The sequence below is a fragment of the Rana temporaria genome, chromosome 6 (assembly GCF_905171775.1).
Source record: "Rana temporaria chromosome 6, aRanTem1.1, whole genome shotgun sequence".
NCBI classification, from domain to species: Eukaryota; Metazoa; Chordata; class Amphibia; order Anura; family Ranidae; genus Rana; species Rana temporaria.
Window position 1 is genome coordinate 108,817,852 of NC_053494.1, and position 22,118 is coordinate 108,839,969.

General features: G+C 43.1%; 1 protein-coding gene across 3 annotated transcripts in view; it reads right to left on the minus strand.

Annotated features, from left to right (window-relative positions):
• Positions 1-13,425: 13,425 nt before the first annotated feature.
• Positions 13,426-22,118, minus strand: part of HIBCH (3-hydroxyisobutyryl-CoA hydrolase) — a 225,646-nt gene continuing 216,953 nt past the window's right edge. For all 3 annotated transcript variants that reach the window (XM_040357165.1, XM_040357163.1, XM_040357164.1), the window contains one exon: positions 13,426-13,591. In XM_040357165.1, coding sequence (XP_040213099.1) covers positions 13,476-13,591 — 116 coding nt within the window. In that variant the 3' untranslated portion in view covers positions 13,426-13,475. The remainder of the gene's footprint in view (positions 13,592-22,118) is intronic.

Genomic DNA, 22,118 nt, shown 5'->3' on the forward strand with positions numbered 1-22,118 from the left:
AAGCTGTTGGGAACATAGATGCCAGCCTGCTAGGAACTAGATACCATCTCATCAGTACCTTCAGATTGGACTCTATCAAAGATACGTTAAGTAATCCTTTATAAGCTCTCGTTCCTACCTTATGCCACTCGTCCAGGCTCCAGGTCTCCTGCAGATCTCTCTCCCAAGCCTCCATGTATAAAAATTTGGAAGAAGCCTCAGATAGTGATGCATATATTATGGAAATTCCTCCCTTGCACTCCTCCATTTGGTAGCACCAAATCTCAAATCTAGTAAAGACTGGGGGAGAGGGTTTATCCCTCCTAAATAACTTTACAAAATGAAAAATTTGAGAGTACCGCAATTTCTCAGATTCCGGTAGATCCCAATTTCTTATGCAATGCTCCATAGAAAGCGGGCCGGTGGATAAAAGGAAGTCCCCTATCCTATAGATTCCTTTGTCTAACCACCATTGGAATGCTTTGGCGTCCATTCCTGGCGTAAACTGGGGATTATGAAAAATATGTGATAAGGGACTAGCCTCCGAAATCAGAGAGGGAAGACGTCTCAGATCATCCCACAGCTTAAATGATTGGGATAACGCAGGAGACATTATAGCTGGCCTCGATTTTTGTGGTAACCATAATAGACTTTCCAGTGGAAGATTAGGGGCGGCCAAACTCTCGATATCAATCCAATCAGGTTTTTTCGCTTTTTGAAAAGAGAGAAGATAGTTGGGCTAACCTAGCCGCTTAAACAAAAAATACAGCGCTCGAGGATGGAGTACGAATCACTTTATAGTCTTTAAAGTATTGCAAAAAATACACATGAACTAAAAATATAAATAAAAAACTGCACACTAGGCAGAAAGTTTATACAAGCGAATCTATTGCAAAGTCCCCAAACACTTGAACAATAACCATAAGGTGATGGTGGGATAGCAACCTGAAATCACTGCTGGGAGAAAGCTTCCAACCAAAGTACACTTCTGTAGTATATGAAGGTGGTACGGCCGTTAGTAAACCTCTAAGCAGGGAGAAGAAAAACACACAGCGGGGGGACAGCATCCACGCTGGGAGTGATCAAAGATGATATTCACCTGCCGAGGGAGAAATGGCTATAGTTCTAATCCAACAGGGCGGCCGATGGAGGCGGGATCAATCCTCGCAACGGAGGGCAGTAAGGGAGATCCTGGATGGGAACCACCGTGCCAATACAAGGACGCCACCGCGTCAATCAGAAGCGAGGAGGGAGGGGTGGAATCACCGCTGCGTCACATGAAGGGGAAGGGAATGAAGTCCGGACTCTATCCCTCAAGGGTCATGTGACTCCAGGGGCCAATCAGTGGAAGAGATAGCCGAGCAGTAGAATCAACAAGCTGAACGTCACTGAAGGAATTCCCAGACTGTCAGTATCTCAGCATTGGCTTCTTGTAAACAAGTGGGGGCATAAAACGAGATGGGGGTGAGCCGTAAGTCACGGCTCACCCCCATCTCGTTTTATGCCCCCACTTGTTTACAAGAAGCCAATGCTGAGATACTGACAGTCTGGGAATTCCTTCAGTGACGTTCAGCTTGTTGATTCTACTGCTCGGCTATCTCTTCCACTGATTGGCCCCTGGAGTCACATGACCCTTGAGGGATAGAGTCCGGACTTCATTCCCTTCCCCTTCATGTGACGCAGCGGTGATTCCACCCCTCCCTCCTCGCTTCTGATTGACGCGGTGGCGTCCTTGTATTGGCACGGTGGTTCCCATCCAGGATCTCCCTTACTGCCCTCCGTTGCGAGGATTGATCCCGCCTCCATCGGCCGCCCTGTTGGATTAGAACTATAGCCATTTCTCCCTCGGCAGGTGAATATCATCTTTGATCACTCCCAGCGTGGATGCTGTCCCCCCGCTGTGTGTTTTTCTTCTCCCTGCTTAGAGGTTTACTAACGGCCGTACCACCTTCATATACTACAGAAGTGTACTTTGGTTGGAAGCTTTCTCCCAGCAGTGATTTCAGGTTGCTATCCCACCATCACCTTATGGTTATTGTTCAAGTGTTTGGGGACTTTGCAATAGATTCGCTTGTATAAACTTTCTGCCTAGTGTGCAGTTTTTTATTTATATTTTTAGTTCATGTGTATTTTTTGCAATACTTTAAAGACTATAAAGTGATTCGTACTCCATCCTCGAGCGCTGTATTTTTTGTTTCAGTTTTTTGCCCATGTTCTCAGGTGATTGACAGCTGCACGGAAAGAGTTTGTTTATCTTTTTTTACTACACAAAACATTGTGTTTTATTGTCCTTATGGTGTAGCGCTAGTAGTGGGAATTTTTTTCTTGTATAACCTAGCCGCTTGATAATATCTGAATAAGTTCGGGAGCCCGAGACCCCCCTGTGTTTTGGGCCCATAAAGGACATTTTGGGCCAGTCTATATCCCTTACCCGCCCAAATGAATTTAAGAATTTTGCCTTGGAATGATTTCAGTTGATCTTTTTTAATAGGTATCGGAAGGGATCTGAATAGGTAGAGCAGCCTGGGTAAAAGAGTCATCTTAATCGAGTTAATTTTACCTAACCACAAAATTTTATGTCGAGCCCATGTCTGAAGGTCTAATTCAAGTTTGCGAAACATAGGGGGAAAATTTGCCTGGTACAGTTGTTCATTTTTGAGAGTTAGGTTTATTCCTAAATAACGTATAGATGATTCGGCCCATTTGAAATCAAAATGAGGTTTCAGACTTTCGACTACGGATGTTTGTGTGGATATATTAAGTGCCTGGGATTTATTCATGTTGACACGTAGCCCCGAAATATTCCCGAAAGACTCGAGTAAGTTACATAATATGGGTAGAGACGTAGTCGGGGATGAGATAAAAAGGAGGAGATCATCCGCAAATAATGCGCATTTGTGAAGAAGTGCATTCTTTGAACAAAAGTGCCTGAGTTAAAAAACAGGAGTTTGCTATCAACTGCTTATGTTTGCAAGGATTGATTTTTTTCCCCTCTTTTTCTCTGACACTTTTTAAACAGCTTTTTTTTTCCTTTCTGCTAATTAAGGGGAGGGTTTAATTGTTCACAGGTGTGGGTTTGTTCACAGGTCTTCACAGGTGAGTATAAAGTGGCTGTACAAGCTCCCAGAGGAGCTGGCTCCCAGTTGATGGTGGCTTCACATGAGGATTCTCTGACCAGAAGTGCATTCTTTGAACAAAAGTGCCTGAGTTAAAAAACAGGAGTTTGCTATCAACTGCTTCTGTTTGCAAGGATTGATTTTTTTCCCCTCTTTTTCTCTGACACTTTTTAAACAGCTTTTTTTTTCTTTTTCCTTTCTGCTAATTAAGGGGAGGGTTTAATTGTTCACAGGTGTGGGTTTGTTCACAGGTGAGTATAAAGTGGCTGTACAAGCTCCCAGAGGAGCTGGCTCCCAGTTGATGGTGGCTTCACATGAGGATTCTCTGACCAGAAGTGCATTCTTTGAACAAAAGTGCCTGAGTTAAAAAACAGGAGTTTGCTATCAACTGCTTCTGTTTGCAAGGATTGATTTTTTTCCCCTCTTTTTCTCTGACACCTTTTAAACAGCTTTTTTTTTCTTTTTCCTTTCTGCTAATTAAGGGGAGGGTTTAATTGTTCACAGGTGTGGGTTTGTTCACAGGTCTTCACAGGTGAGTATAAAGTGGCTGTACAATCTCCCAGAGGAGCTGGCTCCCAGTTGATGGTGGCTTCACATGAGGATTCTCTGACCAGAAGTGCATTCTTTGAACAAAAGTGCCTGAGTTAAAAACCAGGAGTTTGCTATCAACTGCTTCTGTTTGCAAGGATTGATTTTTTTCCCCTCTTTTTCTCTGACACTTTTTAAACAGCTTTTTTTTTCTTTTTCCTTTCTGCTAATTAAGGGGAGGGTTTAATTGTTCACAGGTGTGGGTTTGTTCACAGGTGAGTATAAAGTGGCTGTACAAGCTCCCAGAGGAGCTGGCTCCCAGTTGATGGTGGCTTCACATGAGGATTCTCTGACCAGAAGTGCATTCTTTGAACAAAAGTGCCTGAGTTAAAAACCAGGAGTTTGCTATCAACTGCTTCTGTTTGCAAGGATTGATATTTTTTTCCCTCTTTTTCTCTGACACTTTTTAAACAGTTTTTTTTCTTTTTCCTTTCTGCTAATTAAGGGGAGGGTTTAATTGTTCACAGGTGTGGGTTTGTTCACAGGTGAGTATAAAGTGGCTGTACAAGCTCCCAGAGGAGCTGGCTCCCAGTTGATGGTGGCTTCACATGTGGATTATCTGACCAGAAGTGCATTCTTTGAACAAAAGTGTCTGAGTTAAAAACCACTAGTTTGCTATCAACTGCTTCTGTTTGCAAGGATTGATTTTTTCCCATCTTTTTCTCTGACACTTTTTAAACAGCTTTTGTTTTTCTTTTTCCTTTCTGCTAATTAAGGGGAGGGTTTAATTGTTCACAGGTGTGGGTTTGTTCACAGGTGAGTATAAAGTGGCTGTACAAGCTCCCAGAGGAGCTGGCTCCCAGTTGATGGTGGCTTCACATGAGGATTCTCTGACCAGAAGTGCATTCTTTGAACAAAAGTGCCTGAGTTAAAAAACAGGAGTTTGCTATCAACTGCTTCTGTTTGCAAGGATTGATTTTTTTCCCCTCTTTTTCTCTGACACTTTTTAAACAGCTTTTTTTTTCTTTTTATTTCTGCTAATTAAGGGGAGGGTTTAATTGTTCACAGGTGTGGGTTTGTTCACAGGTGAGTATAAAGTGGCTGTACAAGCTCCCAGAGGAGCTGGCTCCCAGTTGATGGTGGCTTCACATGAGGATTCTCTGACCAGAAGTGCATTCTTCGAACAAAAGTACCTGAGTTAAAAACCAGGAGTTTGCTATCAACTGCTTCTGTTTGCAAGGATTGATTTTTTTCCCTCTTTTTCTCTGACACTTTTTAAACAGCTTTTTTTTTTTTTTTTTTTCTTTCTGCTAATTAAGGGGAGGGTTTAATTGTTCACAGGTGTGGGTTTGTTCACAGGTGAGTATAAAGTGGCTGTACAAGCTCCCAGAGGAGCTGGCTCCCAGTTGATGGTGGCTTCACATGAGGATTCTCTGACCAGAAGTGCATTCTTTGAACAAAAGTGCCTGAGTTAAAAACCAGGAGTTTGCTATCAACTGCTTCTGTTTGCAAGGATTGATTTTTTTCCCTCTTTTTCTCTGACACTTTTTAAACAGCTTTTTTTTTCTTTTTCCTTTCTGCTAATTAAGGGGAGGGTTTAATTGTTCACAGGTGTGGGTTTGTTCACAGGTGAGTATAAAGTGGCTGTACAAGCTCATAGAGGAGCTGGCTCCCAGTTGATGGTGGCTTCACATGAGGATTCTCTGACCAGAAGTGCATTCTTTGAACAAAAGTGCCTGAGTTAAAAACCAGGAGTTTAAAACAGGAGGTAAGACAGGAGTCTTCATTATTTTTTTTTTTCAATCACTGATCCAGAACAAGCTTGCAGCTAATAAAGTTGGAACTCTTGATATACCGAGAGCCCCCCCCCCCCCTGATACACCATTCACCTGCCAGCTGCACATCAATCCCCCCTGACACCAGCAGGACCCCCTCTTCCCTAGGGCTTGAACTGCATCCCGGTAGCTACCGGCGCACGCTTCCTAGGAGTAGGACGTGTGGCCCACGGGATGTAGATAGGTAGGGCCCCATCCCTCCACGACCGAGTGGCTCCCCGCTCCTCCCCTCCAGATACCAGCCTGCTATCCCCTTGTAATTGGGTCACCTACCACCATCTCCTGACTCAATAACTACCAGTTGGCAATCCCCCCTGCCCCCCCCCTCGAGGTCACCTTGGCTCTTTGCAGCCGGAGTGGTGGCCATCTTGCAACACCCTAGCCCCACTCCCCCTTTCTCAAATACCATTTGTACTTGATCCAGGGTTCGCCCGATCACCTCTCAAGGGGTCAGGAAGGAATTTTTTTCCCTGTCGTAGCATATTGGCGTAGAACAACCAGGGTTTTTTTGCCTTCCTCTGGACCAAGTCAGGATCGAGGATTACGTTAATCCTTGATAATCCCCCCTCCCTCCTCCCCCTGGTGTTTGGCGACTATGGTTAATCTGCAATATTCTGCAGAAACCATTGGGGATCTGAGGCAATTTGCCGCACTACTACCAGCCATCACTAAAAAAGCCCTAAGAACTGAGCGACTTTTCAGAATCGATCGACGATCAAAAATCTCAGCCGTTTACCCCAGCCTAAGCATATATCATGTGCTTTGATCAACACAAGATCGGCAGTAAAACACAGACTGGAAATCCATGATTTCATTCTACAATACGATTTAGACTGCCTCTTTATTACAGAGAGCTGGCTTACAGCCCACTGCAACACCATTCTAGGAGAACTGGTGCCAGAAAACTATCGTATCATAACTGAAAACAGAATAGGGCAAAGAGGAGGAGGACTGGCGGTGATCCATTAGACTCATCTTGCAATCACTAAACCTGTCCTTCAAAACCCTCTTCCATTCATGGAAACCCTTACCCTGCAACTACAAACAAACTCCCAGGAGACCGTCCGGATTCTACTCTGCTATAGGCCACCTGGCCCAAAATCGCAGTTTCTCCCATCATTGACGGACTTTATCTCCACCTATAGCCTTAACAGCAAACACCTTTTGCTGCTCGGGGACTTCAATCTCTGGGCCAACTCCCCGCAAGACCCCGTTGCCGACGCCTGCATTGATCACTTCGAAGGATTAGGGCTACAACAACTAGTATGTGGGCCCACACATGCTTCAGGTCACACACTCGATCTTATTTTCAGACAAGATCTGGAAATAAAAATCTTGGAAAATGAACCATTGCCATGGACAGATCACCATGCAATTAAATTCATTATTTCCAATTTCCCACCCTTAACTAAAACATTAAATCTAGTGACAACACACTGGACTAGATGTCAGAAGAAGCTCCACTCGGAACTCTTCAAAGCTACGTTAAGGAAAAAAATAAATACAATTCAGCCGCATCAAACGGCTGAAGAAACACTGGATACCATAAACACAGCCCTATTACAGTCAGCCAACTTAATAGCGCCGAAACGTAAAACCCGCATCCGGAAAAATAACTCCAGCTGGTTCAACAACCAACTGGCATTACTGAAGCAAGAGCGTAGAAGGGCGGAAGCCGCCTGGAAAAGAAGCTCTTCAGATGAGAACCTCATCGTCTACAAAGCAACAACAAGAAAATACCACAAAGAAATCTTCAACGCCAAGAAAAACAATTTTTCCGAGGCTATCAACAGCGCCCTTAATCGCCCACGCGAACTCTTCAAGTTGGTCACTCAGACCATGAATCCAGGATGTCTTGAAGCCCCCAATTCAGACTCACAAGAATTTTGCAGTGAATTGTCGGATTACTTCATTAATAAAATCGAGGGGATCCGACAAAGCATTCAGCAAAATAATTCCCCCCTCAACCCCCCCCGTAATGATTTACACAATACCTGCAGTAATTCACCACAACCAGGTAAGTTCACACTGGAACCTATCTCTATCCATGCCACTAAAAATATCATCGGTACTCTGCGTAACAGCACCGAGCCGAATGATATCATCCCCACTAAACTGCTGAAGGAATGCGCCGACATCCTGGCACCTCCTATCACGCAGCTTATCAACCAATCCTTCAGGGAAGGCATAGTGCCCTCCCAGTTGAAGGAGGGTATAATTCAACCTATCTTAAAGAAACCCAACCTGGACCCCAAGGACCCACTCCACCGTCGTCCAATAACAGGCCTAAATGTACTCTCAAAGGTAATGGAAAAAGTAGTGGTACAACAGCTGCAACAGCATCTAGATACCCACAACCTACTTGATCCATTACAATCGGGATTCCGGCCTGGACACGGGACAGAAACCGCATTGCTCAAAATATGGGACGACGCTCTCGAGGCCGCAGACGAAGGAGAATCTTGTCTTCTGGTTCTGTTGGACCTAAGCGCAGCCTTCGACACAGTAGACCACAAGCTTTTATTGACTCGGCTAGCTGAAGTAGCCAGAGTCGCAGAGGGCGATTTATCTTGGTTCTCCTCTTTTTTGGAAAACCGATCACAAATAGTGAAGTTAGGACCTTTCACTTCTGAGAAACGCACATTATCGTGCAGAGTCCCTCAAGGATCCCCCCTGTCGCCGGTGTTATTCAACATCTATCTTCGCCCTCTTTTTGAGATTATTAGCAGTCAAAAACTGCTCTACCACTCATGCAGACGACACGCAACTATATTTCCGTATTTGCAATAAAAAGGATCATCACCTCAATCTAGAGACATGCCTCTCTTTGATAGAGGACTGGATGACAAAGAGTTATCTTAAACTCAACGGAGAGAAAACAGAACTTCTCCTATTTCACGCCAAGTGTATGAATCAACAACTTGGACCCCCCCGCCCATTCTGGGCAAAATCATCACCCCTAGCTCCAAAGTCAAAAGTCTTGGGGTCATCTTTGACTCTCACATGACATTGGACGCACAAATAGGGTCAGTAGTCAGCGGATCTCACCATCTGCTGCGCCTACTACGCAGACTGACTCCTTTTATTCCCAAAGAAGACATAGCAGTCGTGGTGGGAGCTATGGTAAACTCCAGATTGGACTATGCAAATGCCCTTTACCTCGGACTCCCCAAGTACCAAATCGCTCGTCTGCAAGTCGTTCAAAATACGGCCGCCAGACTTGTGACTGGGAAAAAACCCTGGGAATCAATCTCACCTTCACTGAGAACCCTTCATTGGTTGCCAGTTAAAGACAGAATCACTTTTAAAGCACTCTGTCTAACGCATAGATATATCTATGGGAATGCTCCCCATTATCTATGCGAAAAAATAAAAGCTCATAATCCCAATCGCGTCCTGCGATCCACCAATCAAAATCTCCTCCAGATACCCAAAGCCAGATACAAGTCCAAAGGAGAAAGGAGATTCGCGGTCCAAGGGCCTAGACTATGGAACGCTTTACCAACCAGCATTCGGTTGGAGGAGAACCACTTGACGTTCAGGAGAAAGATCAAGACTCATCTCTTTTGATACCAAAGGAGACAGGAACAACAAGCGCCCAGAGGCGATTAAGTTCGCATGTGCTGCGCTATATAAGTTTTCATTCATTCATTCATAATAAAAAAAATCTTCAAAGTTGTGAACATGTTCTGTAAATTAAACGATGCAAATCCTCAAACAATCCATGTTAATTCCAGGTTGTGAGGCAACAAAACATGAAAAATGCCAAAGAGGTGAATACTTTTGCAAGGCACTGTAAACAGTAGATCCTGGCCCTTCTGCTACAATTTTTCCTGGCTTCTTGCCTGGATCTCTGACCAACACTTTGTCACCTGCCTGTATCTACTTCTGATCCTCCCAAAGAACATCAATAGGGAGGAGAGGAAATATACAGATATTTCCAGAGGATCATTGCTGTTTGTTTTGGAAGGTTTGATGTTATAGAGCCTCACATTCCACTCTTACTGAAAAGTGTCCACTAACCAGTCAGTGTCCAAGCCACTGTCCTGAAGCTCATCTGCCAATGCAAATATAACCTTAAACCCTTCCTGCCAGATTCCCTCTCATTCCTAGATAGGCATCAGTTTCAGGCCCCGTACACACGAGAGGATCCATCCGCTGGAATTGATCCGCGGACCGGCTCCAGCGGATAGATCCCCTGGTGTGTACAATCCAGCGGATCTGTTTCTGCGGATTTTTATCCCCTGGGATGGATTTCCAGCGGATAAAAATTTGAAGACATGCTTTAAAATCTATCCGCTGGAATCCATCCCAACGGATTGATCCGCTGGTCTGTACAGACTCACCGGATCAATCCGTCCGAAGGGATCCCCCGCATGCGTCGTAATGGTTCGACGCATGTGTGTGGAATTCCTTTTATGACAGCGTCGCGCACGTCGCCGCGTCATCATCGCGGCGACGGCACGACACGTCATCGCGAGGGGATTTCGGAGCGGATTTCGATCCGATGGTGAGTACACTCCATCGGATCCAAATCCGTGGAAATCCTCGAGAGGATTTATCCGCGGATACGGTCCGGTGGACCGTATCTGCGGATAAATCCTCTCGTGTGTACTAGGCCTCAGATATGTCACTCTTGGTTTCTATGTCATACAAAGCAGTAACTTGGTACCTGTTAAGCCCTTTTCTTTCAAGAACCTTATGTAAATATGGAACTCTGCACTCCAGCAGTGGAATCTGTGCCCCAGCCCCCACCATCCTAGAATTTAACAACAGAACTGCCTGTGTAAGAACCCGATCCCACCCCCTTAGTGTATGTGTGGGTGTAAGTTTGCGTATCTGGTCATTTAATAGCCCATTGTATCTTTCAATTAAACCAGCTGCCTGTGGATGGTATGGGATGGGATATGGCACAACTAATACACTCCAGAGTCATTGGCCCACTTTTGTACTGTTGATCCAGTGAAGTGCGAGCCATTATCACTTTGAACTTGTTTGAAACAGCCATAAGCAACAGCAATTTTCTGAAGAGGTTGAAGTGGCTTGATCTGCAAGTTTGTAAGGATAAACAAGTAAAAGTCCTGAATGGGTGTCCACTGCAGTGCAACAATACCTCAGACAATTGTTTCCCCCGGGGCAGGGGAATGATGAAGTCAATCTGCCAAATCTCTGCAGGCCTCTCACCCATCTTAATCGACCAGGTGGAGTACTTTGCAATGGCCATTGTCACACTTTTCCACACACTGGACAGTTCCCTATTCCAGTCTTTATCAAGTCAATGGATAAGGGCAATCCTCTCTGCTTTGCCCATTCATATGTTGCATTCTGCCCCAAATGTCCAGATTGCTTGTGGGCCCAGTTGGCCAAGTTCATCAAGACAGGATCAATTGGCACAACTGCATTCACTTCGGCAATTTCATCTGACACTGTTGAAGCTGTCAAAGTTTGTGACTAGGGGCACATGTGCGTCAACATGTCCCACTTTTATGGTGCGGGAGTGAGCTTCCTTCCAAATGTAGTCCCAGACTTCCTTGCCTCCCCACACCACCTTTCCATGAATCATCCAGTCATTGGGCTTCCACATGTGCATCCAAGTCATGAGTACTTTAAAGACTGCCCATCTGTCAGTGTAGATAGTGACATGTGAAGAAGGACCCTCCTAAAGAGTCATTACTACAGCTTTCAACTCAGCATACTGACTGAACCCTCCAATTACGGTCTCCTGCAGGACTATGAGAGGCAGACACCCATGTGATTGCTGACACTGAGCACCCAGTCTGAAGCAGAGGAGAGCGCTGTGAAAGCCCCACATACCCTGACACTGCGCAGCACACAAGGCTATAAACTTACTGAATGCCTTGTTAAAACAGGACCTACCTGAAAACTTTTCAGGAGTCCACCTGGAAGGTGTGTTAGAGGCTAAATAGACGCGGGATACTGTGCTGTCGCCTTGTCTACAGGCACTGTTGATTTGAACAGCTATCTGTGGCCTTTGAGTGTCAGCTTCCTGGATAAACACAAGCTCTGATGATCTCTATAACTTGAGATCATTTTGGTCCGGTAAGAGGCTGCATTACCTCACAGGCACTTTTGGAGTACGTTTGTTATTGGTTGTTTACAGAAGGCACAAGAGCACTTTTACATGGACTTTTTTTGCACATATGCTTTAATTAACGTTTTCACTACCATATTGATTTCAATATTTATGTTTTTTGTGTGTTATGATGATCTTTGAATTTCAGTTTTTTATTATTTACTATGCACTCTGGTTTCACACGATCTAATTAGTGAAATATTTTCATAGGAGCGAAATATTTTTCACGTTGTAGATATGATTTTCTATTCAGCAATGTACTGCACTGTGTGGTTTTTGTTAGAAAATAGTTTTTGGACATTTGAGCGGACTTTACCGGTACCAGCAATGAGTATTTTTTGTATTAAAATGACTATTTATGGAGACAGCACACTATTGTCGGTTCAAATATGTTGAAAAAGCCACTTACTTACTTTTTCACATGACTGTACAGGTGAAAAGACAGTAAAAACCAAGCAGGACATAGATCTGCCAGGCAGCACTATCTAGGGTGTTCTACAGCTCAGAAGTATTCTTTGTTATTTGTAATATGAAAAACTCTTCCTACGCTTGCGGTGGGGTTAATTCAGTCTTAAATCATAATTTCCCCAGGTCTCATGCTTCATTTATGACTGGGTGCATTTATTCCGGTCTTCAATTGTTATGTCTTTCAACTACAGCGACATAATGTCATCAATATGTTCTCAACATCCAATTTTTTATTTTAAATACTGATAGTACATATTATTTAGAATGTTGAAGAAGCTCAGAGCTTAAAGGAGTTGTAAAGGAATTTTTTTTTTTTTTTTTTGCTGAAATGACTGTTTACAGGGTATATAGACATAATAGTTAACTGATTTTTAAAAAATTATTAAAAATAGATAAAAATCAATCATATAATGTACCTGCAGTTTCTAGTTTCGTTTTTGCATGTTATTTCCTGCTTCTGTGATGTACAGAGCCACAGAGCCAATACAGGGCAGTGATGGTTTGGAAAACGAAACTGATTGGTGCTGTGGGGTTTTAGACACACAGTAATCACACCTCCTTGATTAGTGACCACAGAGAGAAAGCTCCCAGTACTGTGGTTATCAGGAAACAGACAACCAGGAAGTGTGGAGATCAGAGAAGAATTACAGCAACTTGAGAGCAAAAACTAACAATAAGGACATGAAAACAGCACTGCATTAAGGTAAAGGAAGCTATTAAGATAAAAAAAATCCTTTACAAACCCTTTAAGGCAGAGCGATCTTACTAGTGGAATCTATAAAAATATTTAAAGGGCAATGGGCAATTCTTTATTAAAGGTAATATCAAGAAATTGAAAAAACTGCTGCAGGTTTAAAGTGCAGACACCTGGAGGTACCTGCACATAACTGCCGCAACCTCCCACGCCATCTTATCACTGCTGATTTCTCTGAGAAGCATAGCTTTAGCAGTGCTTGATAGTGCCAAAGCTTTCCTGCCCCTTTTTGCTTCCTGCACTATTGGCCAGAGAGGCTGCTTATTACAATTGGTAGGAATGTGTGGAAAGTCAACAAGCTCAAACATCAGTGGAAGTGTCAAAGCTTACCTATCAGTACCAGCCAGGATTCAGCAATGATACTAGGGTTGAGGGTGGGGTCCCCTAGGTACTTGCACTTTAAATCTGTTGCGTTTTTCTTTTTCTTTTTTTATTGCTATTGACAGTGTGTCCTTAACCTGCCTCTTCTAAAACGATATTGCAAGATAAGTTATAGATTTTTTGGGGGAAAAAAGGAGGAAAACTTTAATTTTATTGTATTTGTGATCATAGCAGTACTCTACATCAATAGCTAGTATTTTTCCAGTAACCATGGTTATTAGAGGAATTCGGTCACACTGATTTCAGTTCAGCAAACCAAGGACAGAAGGATATTATTCAAATATTTTATTATAACAGTGGAAATGTATTGTCTGATTCAATTACAGCTTTAGGTCATTGCCTCCAAGAGATGCAAAACAGCTGTCCAGATATTCATTTGTCACATCTTCCAGCCTTTCTGGCTTCCACTTTGGATTCTGGTCTTTATCAATAAGAACTGTCAGGGTAAAAATAAAACATGATTATTCAACCATATAATTCCTCTACAATGTAATATAATCAAAATGACTCTGTTACAATTCTAGAGGCATGTATATTTGATATTAACTTACAATAAAATAGTAAGTCTACAATATATTAGAGTGTGATATTAAACAGTAGGATATAATACTGTCAAGTTTCCAGCAAACCTGTGGCTCATTCCAACATGGTAAACTGGCTTCCAGGCTGAGGACCCGTAATTCGCCGGTGGAGATACCGAGCGAATCCAAGATGGCGACCGCGCCTCAGGTAACAGAAGCCAGCGCTGGGGGGAGACAGGAGGACAGACAAACTCTGTCCCAGAAACCCATCTCCTATGCAGACATGACTGCCCATGGCGCTCCTGCTCTCATGTCTCTCTCACCAGTGGCCATAGTTCCTGATATGGAGAACCCCTCACAGCAGCACTCAGCCTCTCATATCTCCCCCATGGGAGCTGCATTATCCCCCTCAGGCGCCATTTTCTCCTCAGGCATACCTGAGCCCATTATGCCTCAAAATGCAGGAGAACTTTTCCTCAAACTCTCTGAATTGCTGGAGAAAGGCCTGGCCAACACTGCCAACAAAATAACTAATGACATTAGAAATGACTTTCAAAACCTCGGCTCTAGAATGGAGGTGATAGAACAAAAATTGGATATCACTGTTTCTAGGGCTAATCAGAACACTGACCACATACATGCTTTGCAAGAACAGCTTGACACTGCTTTGAACAGAATTGACGACCTCGAAAATCGTTCAAGGAGAGAGAATTTTAGGGTCAGGGGGATCCCAGAATCCATTCTGGACGTTTCTACAGCAGTGCAGGACCTCATAAAGCACCTGCTACCGTCAATAAATGCTCATAAATTAGAATTGGACAGGGCACACAGGTCCCTTGGCCCTCTCAGAAAAGACGGTTCACCTAGAGACATTGTGGTAAAGCCACATTACTACACAGTAAAAGAGGAAGTAATGAAAGCCTCACGTCAACATCCCTCCATCCTGTTCCAAGGAGTCAATGTACAAATCTTTGCGGACATATCCCCTCTAACCATCCAAAGGCGTAGGGCCCTGAAGCCTTTACTTTCTATTCTAATGCAGAAAGAAATTCGATACTGGTGGGCCTTCCCATTTGCCCTGAAATTCTCACATAAGGGAAAAACTTATTCCTTCACATCCCTTCCTGAGGGGGAAAAACTTCTACTCTCCCTGAAGCTTATCACGCTGGATCCAGCGATGGACACCTCCACCCCACAGGCAGGATCGTCCAAACGGCCTACTCCTACCAGCCCTATTTCACCGCCATGGAAATTCAACAAAAGTAGACGTATCAAGGACTCAGTCACAACCTGACTTTTTTTTTTTTTTTCTGTGTCATCAGATATGTTTTCCTTTTAGGGTTCCTGGAATGCCCATGATGGGGCATGTTTTACCCGGGATTTTCCAACAACTTTGGGAGATCCCTGGTCCACTTGGTTCCCAACCGTTTCAACCACCTTAGGTTGTCTTTTTCTCCTTCACAGGATTAATTTTTGCAAAACTTAGCATATATTTTGTATATTACTGGTGCCGCCGGTTTTGATCCGGGCCCCTTCTCAGTTTGGCGGGAGGGACCGGGATCAAGGCTCTTTTGGTATTTTATTGATGACATCCAAACTGATTTTTGAACCACTCGGGTTTCTATATATATATAGCCACTGACTCAAGGTCATTAAACCTGGACTTAAACTTAGTAATGTCCTGATTATCTTATATAGCATACTGATAGGTCCTAATTGGATCCCTTCCTCTTTGATCTACGGGCTTCGGCTGCCCTTGTTCTATATGTTCTAAACTGTTATAGTTTTTGGTATTATATATTAATAATAACTTTATGTGCCTTATTCCTTTTAGGGATGGCTATGACCGGGGCAGATGCCTTGTGCCCCCGTCCAACCCTCGACTGTGGATTCTCCGCTGTCGGGAGTTGGTCTGGTAACCCTTGACTTGGGTTACGTGTATGTTTTGTTTGGCGGGAGGGGGTTGGGACTTTTTCCACCCCACTCTTGCCGGTTTCATTTAATATGCTTTGTCATATGTTCCTTCTTTTTTTTCTTCTCCTGCTTTTCTTTTTTTTTTCTTGAGGTTGCCAAGCTGCGGACACAATTCCTTACTAGCTCTTCTCCGGGTCCAGGCCCTTTATATGCCGTTTGCTCTCGGATCCCACGCCTCCTATCCCCTGGGGTAAGTGCACATAGCTACCATACGCTCTTGTTATTTTTTGATTATGTCACGTAATTCCACTTCACCTCCACTTCTTAGAGTAGTATCCCACAACGTCCAAGGTCTAAATTCCCCTGTCAAGAGGAAGAAAGTGTTCCAATCCTATCGCTCCCAAAAACTAGAAGTACTTCTTTTACAAGAAACCCATTTCCCTACAAGTTATTCCCCTTCATTCATCCATACTCACTATCCTCAATTCTTCCTGGCAAATGCAGAGGACAAGACAAGAGGGGTTGCAGTGCTCTTCGCTAAATCTTGTAAATTTACATCATTATTAGTACACAGGGACCCTGAAGGGAGATTTATCCTAGTGAAAGGGTGGATAGATGAGCAACTTTTTTCTTTTGTCTCTTATTATGCTCCTAATAGAGGGCAACTCAAATTTTTTCAGTCAATGTTCAATGCCTTAGAAACACTCTTGGAAGGGATAGTCATATTGGGGGGAGATTCCAATGTGGCGTTCGACCAGAGTCTTGACAAGTCCAGACCTCTGTCTTCACAATTGACCCGTCCTACTAGGACAAGTTCGCAAATAGCTAAGCTGATTTTTCAGCGAAATCTAGTGGATGTTTGGAGGGAATTTAATCCCTCTAAAAGGGATTATACCCATTTCTCCAACCCTCACCGCTCATACTCGAGAATAGACCACATCCTTGTTTCCTCGAGACATGTCCCTCTGATCACTAAAGCACGCATAAAAGAGACAGCTCTTTCTGATCACTCAATGGTGATTTGCTCCCTTCAAAGCAGGTCAGGCGACTTTCATCATTTTCACTGGAAGCTTAATGAAACCCTCCTTAAAGACCCATTAGTTGTCTTGGAAATTGAGAAAGCACTTCAGGAATATTTTAACTTAAATGATGTAGAAGGGATCTCAGCTGAGACTCTATGGGCTGCGCATAAGGCTACGATCCGTGGTAAGCTCATACAACTTGCGGCTAAAATAAAAAAGGACAAAGCTTTGGAAATTGAAAAATTGGATAGGGAATTTACAGATTTATGCAAACGGCACAAGAAAGATCAAGCTACGATCCAGATTTCCCAACTGGACGCTGCTAGACTAGCCCTTAACTTAGCGCTTACTGTAAGGGCTGAGAGGTCCCTTGGGTGGAGCGGAGCGAAATTTTACCAACATAAGGATCGAATGGGTACTATGCTAGCCACCAAACTTTCACCGACTTACCGCACATTCTCTCTCCCAAAAATCAAAACTCGCGAGGGGGTTACTACCCGTAACCCCGAAATTATTCTCAAAACTTTCCAAGAATTTTATTCTGAACTTTACCAAGCCGGTGACTCAGCTGGGATTCCGGAGATTCAATCCTACATTGACAAACTGCCTATCCCTAACCTTCACATTGATCATGTGAAGCTTATGGAGGCTCCCATATCTGTGAAGGAAACCTTGGATGTGATTAAAAATTTGAAGGGAGGTTCAGCTCCTGGGCCAGATGGCTTTTCGGCCCCTTATTATAAAAACTTCGCAGATACTCTAGCCCCTCACCTTACAAAATTTTTCAATTCTAAAAGAACGGGGGAGGACCTCCATCCTCAGCTGAACGAGGCATTCATATCTGTTATCCCCAAACCTGATAAGGACCCGGAACAGGTGGAAAATTACAGACCCATCTCATTGATCAATAACGACGTGAAAATTCTCACAAAAATATTAGCTAACAGAATAAATTCATTTATCACCCATTATATACATAAAGATCAGGTAGGCTTCATACCGGGGAGACAGGGTCCGGACCAGATCAGGCGGGCGATAGATGTGGTTTCGTTACTACAGTCGGGATGGGATGGAGGTCCTTCCCAGGAGGGACTGCTTCTGTCGTTGGACCTCCAGAAGGCCTTCGATTCTATATCTTGGCCTTATCTATTTGAGATCCTGAAACGGTGGGGGTTTGGAGAGAATTTCCTGGGAACGCTGCGCTCCTTATACTCAGGACCGCAGGCGAAGGTCAAATTGCAGGGATATTTCTCAGATCCTATATTGATCAAAAGAGGGACCAGACAGGGATGTCCCTTGTCTCCTATCATTTTTGCTGTGGCAATAGAAACATTAGCTATTGCCATCAGGTCCAATCAGGATATTACTGGAGTTTCTTGTGGACAGCAAACCCACAAATGCGCTTTGTTTGCGGACGACTGTCTCCTATTTGTCACCTCCCCGGGAACCTCCTTGAATGCTATCTGTAAAGTGCTTGACTCATTTGGACATGTCTCGGGATTAAGGGTCAATATGAAAAAATCAATGGCATTGAACATAAATATACAACCTATAATGGTAGAGCGACTGAAGACTTTGTTTAGATTCCAGTGGGCGGACTCCTCTATCCGTTACCTGGGGATAAACCTGACTAATAAATTTGAAAACCTTTATCAGGCCAACTTCCCTCCTATGTTCCGCAAACTCGAAACTGATCTACAAACGTGGGCCACCCACAAAATATCCTGGCTAGGAAGGATCAATTCGGTCAAAATGACTCTCCTACCTAGACTGCTATATTTATTTAGATCTCTCCCCATTGCAATTAGGAAAGACCAACTTAAAAAATTCCAGGGCAAAGTGTTGAAGTTTATTTGGGATGGTAGAGGATATAGGTTGCCCCAAAATGTTTTATATGGACCCGTAACTAAAGGAGGTCTGGGTTTACCACTTCTTTTTCGTTACTATCAGGCAGCTAGATTGACCCAACTGTCATCCATCTACTCCAGCCGAGAGAAACCAGATTGGATTGAGATGGAGGGTCAGGCAGTTCCTAATAATCCCCTGGATGACCTGCTCTGGTGCTCCCAAAAACTAAGACCGGCCATAATGGCCCCAACACTCTCTCAGGCATTCAGGTTTTGGGATGACTTGCGGAAATCTCCTGCGATAATCTCCGATATGCGACCTCTAGCTAATCTGTTCCAGATTCCCCACTTTAATCCAAATAGAGACCCTACGATTTTTCGATGGTGGTTGGACAAGGGACTTTATAGGATTGGACACTTTCTCTCCCCAGTGGGCCTGATCTCATTGGCACACTGTGTGGGACCCTTGGGTATGCCGGACTCTGAAAGGGATAGATATTCCCTGATTTCCCATTTTATTACATCACTTTGGAAAAATAAACCAAATCCCCCTGAGTTCACCCGTTACGAAAAATGGTGCATTAGCACTACTGAACAGAGAGGTGGCATTTCTATTATTTATAACTCACTATCGGATCCTACTTCCAAATTTTCTTACATGGAGGCGTGGGAGAAAGATCTACGGATGTCCTGGACTCTGGAGAAGTGGCATGAGGTAGGATTGAGATCCTCCAAAGGTCTTATTAATATCTCTTTGATTGAAGCTAACCTTAAAGTATTAATGAGGTGGTACTTGGTCCCTTCCAGACTAGCAGCTATGTTTCCAACTACATCTCCATTGTGTTTCCGGAATTGCCAAGCCCAGGGTTCCATGTTACACATTTGGTGGGAATGCCCAAAAATAAGGGGATTTTGGAACAAAATGTTTTCTCTCATCAGAAAGGTAACCGGTGTACCGGTTGAAAAATCTCCCCAAATAGCATTACTGGGGGTCGGTGTACCCCAAGCATCTAAATATACTCAAAGACTAATAGCCTTCATGCTCACAGGTGCCAAAATTACGCTGGCGGGTGCCTGGAAACAACCTACTGTCTCTGTTCAGGTGGCCAAGAGGAAGATCTCTTGGATCATGCACCAGGAGAAGATGGTAGGCTCAATACTCAATTCTTCCAAAACCTTTGAAGCGGTGTGGGAACCCTGGGCTAGACATTTAGGTTTACCTACGATATAAAGATGAGAGAGGGTGGAGTTCCGCCTGCTTGTTCTTGTGCTTGGCTCTCTGCTCTGGTTGTGTCCAGGGATTGTGGCCCGGTCAGTGTAGTCCGTAGCTGGCAACCTCAACCTATACTCTTTCTTTCTTTTTCTTTCTAGGTCTCTCTGACCTTTTACCTTCTTTCTTTCTTCTTTCCTTCTTTCAGTTACATCTTCATATAGATTTGAAGATAAAGTAGTCAGTTTAACTTTAATGATTACACTAGAGTATTTATAGTCTTTTTTATTTTTATTTTTTTTATTTTTCCCTTCTTTGCTGTAAAGTACCACTGAAGATTACTGCCAATTTACTATGTTTTCTTCTGGTCTCTCCAGCCCTCACTGAAAATGTGTTCGTGAGATAGGATATTCCATACTCTGGGATTTGCCCACGACTCCGGATACCTCAGTTATTCTGGGACTGGGGGTTTGTTTTCACTTTTATTTAGCACATCCAATGAGTTTAATGTATTCACTGATTCTTAGGCACAGTGTGAACCCATTGAGGGTGCCGGGAATACAGTCAGTATTAGGTGCTATTCTCCCTTTTCTATTTTTTTTTCTCTATTTAATATTAATTTATTTCCTTATTTGTTTGTTTTTGCCCGTTTTTCCTTTCTCTTCCCCTTGAACATTACAGGTTCGGGGGTGGGGAAAGGTAGGGGGGGAAAAAAGAAAGAAAATTATCTTGTTCTTCACATAGTTTTGTCTTTGCTATAAAATGATTTGAAGATTCTACCTCTGTACTGTATGTATATCATTCGGCCCCAGGCTGTTCTGGTGGCGCTTGCAATGTACTGTACTGCTTTTCAATAAATCTCTTTAAAACGGAAAAAAAAAAAAAAAATAATAATCTGTCACTTTGTACTATGCAAGCTCTAAACCCAATCTGCCAAACAGAACACCTCTAAAAGTGCATGAATGCACTTGGAGATGCCTTATTTATATTCCAGCAGCCATTTCACTATATATCAGTCAACAGTAAGTGAATTTAACCATGAATGTTCCACCCAGTCACCATTAGACAAAAAGGCTGGACGGTCATTTGTCGTTCCGAGTGGACGTCATATGACGCCCTCCTGGAATGTGCCTCGCGTGTCCCCACGAGCCTTGCTCAAGCACAATCTGTCACCCGCTGTTGGCTCCATGTGATTCCTGTAACCAATCACAGCAGATCACATGCCAATTGTCAACAGTGGATGGCTTCCTTTCATGCAATCCATTGTGTACAATTGTGTTGCCAGCTGTGCTTGGTCACGGTGATCACATGGTATAGACAGGGCCAATCACAGCCCATCTGCACCATGTGGTTAGCTGTGGTCAATCACAGCAATACACACTAAATTAATCTGTTTCATTTAGTAAAAATGATTACATATACCAGGGAAATTCATTGGTATAAGCAATTATAATGTGTAAAAAAAAAAAAAAAAAATCCTGTTCAGTTCTCCAGAGTAGTACAGTGTTTTTATGGTAATACTGTATTGCTCTGGTCACAGTGTGTTAAAAAAAAAAGAAAAAAAAATTATTACTTTCTTTTTTTAACATACTGTCATCAGTTAGTATCCCTGATCACCACCACGCCAGCTATATGATGACACTGTACTGCACTGGTGACAGTATGTAAAAAAAAAAGTAGTGAAAAAAATATTTCTTTTAATTTTAAAATGTTCTAAAAAAGTATGAATTCAAAAAACTCGCCATGCCTCTTGCTAAATACCTTGGTCTGTCTACTTTCTAAAAAATGGCAATTTGTACTGTTTGGGCCTCAAGAAATTAGTCAGGATTGATCAATTTTCAGATATATACCATAGTTTGTGAACTATTTAGTTCCTACAGACTAAATAATAAACACTGACTTGGGTTTTTTTCACCAAAGAAATGTAGCCAGTTTGGCCTAAATTTATGAAGAAAGATTATTTATTTGCAAAATAAATTTTATTTTTCAAAATGTTCAGTCCTTTTTTGTTTGTTTAGCAAATATTTTTTTTAAAACCCAGGGGTGATTAAATACCACTACAGTACAGTGTTGCATGACCGTGCAACTGTCATTCAAAGTGTGACAGAACTAAAAGCTGAAAATTGGCCTGGGCAGGAAGGGGTAAAAGTGAAAATAAAGGAGAACCTTGCGCTAGGACTCTATGTAAACAATAAGCTGCTCCCCTCAAAGTGCAATGTGCTGACTTTGTGACATGTGGGTTGTATATAGATAAGGGGGCGCTAGATACAAAATTCTAAATATATACTGTAAATTAAGCAGTGCACATGTAAAATACAAATGAATGCTTAAAATTCCGTAATGAACAATACTCGGGTGCATACAACAACAGTGTCTTGAATAGGATGCAAATAGTTCCGATATCTGCACCCTAGCTTCAATAAGCAAGTGAATAAAGTGCTAACAGTTA